The 1,171-nt window shown below is 60.0% G+C and overlaps 1 protein-coding gene across 1 annotated transcript in view; it reads left to right on the top strand.

The window, feature by feature from the left end:
- CACNA1I (calcium voltage-gated channel subunit alpha1 I) overlaps positions 1–1,171 on the top strand; it is a 150,729-nt gene that overhangs the window by 148,436 nt on the left and 1,122 nt on the right. Inside the window, exon 35 of the mRNA XM_007941688.1 lies at positions 1–158. Within this exon, the coding sequence (XP_007939879.1) occupies positions 1–158 (158 nt within the window). The remainder of the gene's footprint in view (positions 159–1,171) is intronic.

Raw genomic sequence — 1,171 nt, forward strand, 5'->3', positions numbered from 1 at the left:
TCCTGCCCATGCCAGCCGAGTTCTTCCACCCTGCTGTGTCTGCCAGCCAGAAAGGGCAGGAGAAGGTCGCTGGCCCTGGGACCCTCCCCAAGATCGCTCTGCAGGGCTCCTGGGCCTCTCTGCGGTCTCCAAGCGTCAACTGCACCCTCCTTCGGCAGGTAGGGCACCTCCCATCCCAGAGCTCTCCTGCTGGGCCCTCTGAATGAACCTGGAAGCTGGGAGCTGGGTTTCTGTGAGTGGAGGCAAGGCCTGACTGAGGGCATGGGGGCAGGGCAGTGCCGGAGCCTGGGGACATTGCAGAGAAGGAAAGCTTCCGGTGTATTGAAGTATTTATCCCACAGATCTTCACATAGGGTCGTCATCACTCAGAGATGGCACCAAGGGCACTAGGGGCTGATGAAATGGGCAGGGCTGGGTCCCACGGCACCCCAGAAGTCAGGGGACTAGTGCAGACTGTCTCCTTTGGGGAATGGACAGCCAAGACCAGGTATACAGAGCAGTAATGTTACCCTGTTTTAGGAAATGCCACCCGGGGGAGGGTAAGGGGAGGGCCCTGTTGGGGTTCTGAAAGCAGGTATGTGGGCTCCAGCTTGAGCAGAGGGGAGACAGTGGTATCAGGGAGGCTTTGCAGTGTGATGGGGAGGGTTGGTGATGCAGGCATTAGTGGCGGTACCCTGGCTGCTCTGGGGAACTGTGAGCAGGGGCTTGATGACTAGGAATGGAGGGGGAGGGGCGGGGCAGGGGCACACAGAGGCTCGAAGCACCCGGAGCAAAAGGGAGTCTCAGGGAGAGGCTAGAGCTCCCCGTGGTTGGGGTGGGGCAGAGGCCCGGCCGGACCCAGGCACCCTTCCTGTCATTTCCTCACCCAGTGGCTGTGCGTCCATCCTCAGCTGTCTGTCTCTGTGCTGGGCGGCCACAGCAGGAACAGCGTGCAGCAATCCCTGCTCACAGTGTGTGTGTGTGTGTGTGTGTGTGTGTTGGGGGAGAGTGCTGTGGTATTGGGGGAGATGACTGTTTCAGACAGTGCTGTCTGCCAGAGAGAATTCTATCAGGGAGGGGATATGCGGTGGGGCAGGAGATGTTGGGTGTTGAGGGAGACGCCTGGAAGGCCTTGTCCGGTAGGGGCCTCCTGGGTCAAGACAGTGGGGTGAAGCATGTGGGAATAGGGAAA

Source organism: Orycteropus afer, unplaced genomic scaffold (genome assembly GCF_000298275.1).
Source record: "Orycteropus afer afer isolate SDZICR_OR568_19922 unplaced genomic scaffold, OryAfe1.0 scaffold00083, whole genome shotgun sequence".
Lineage (NCBI taxonomy): Eukaryota > Metazoa > Chordata > Mammalia > Tubulidentata > Orycteropodidae > Orycteropus > Orycteropus afer.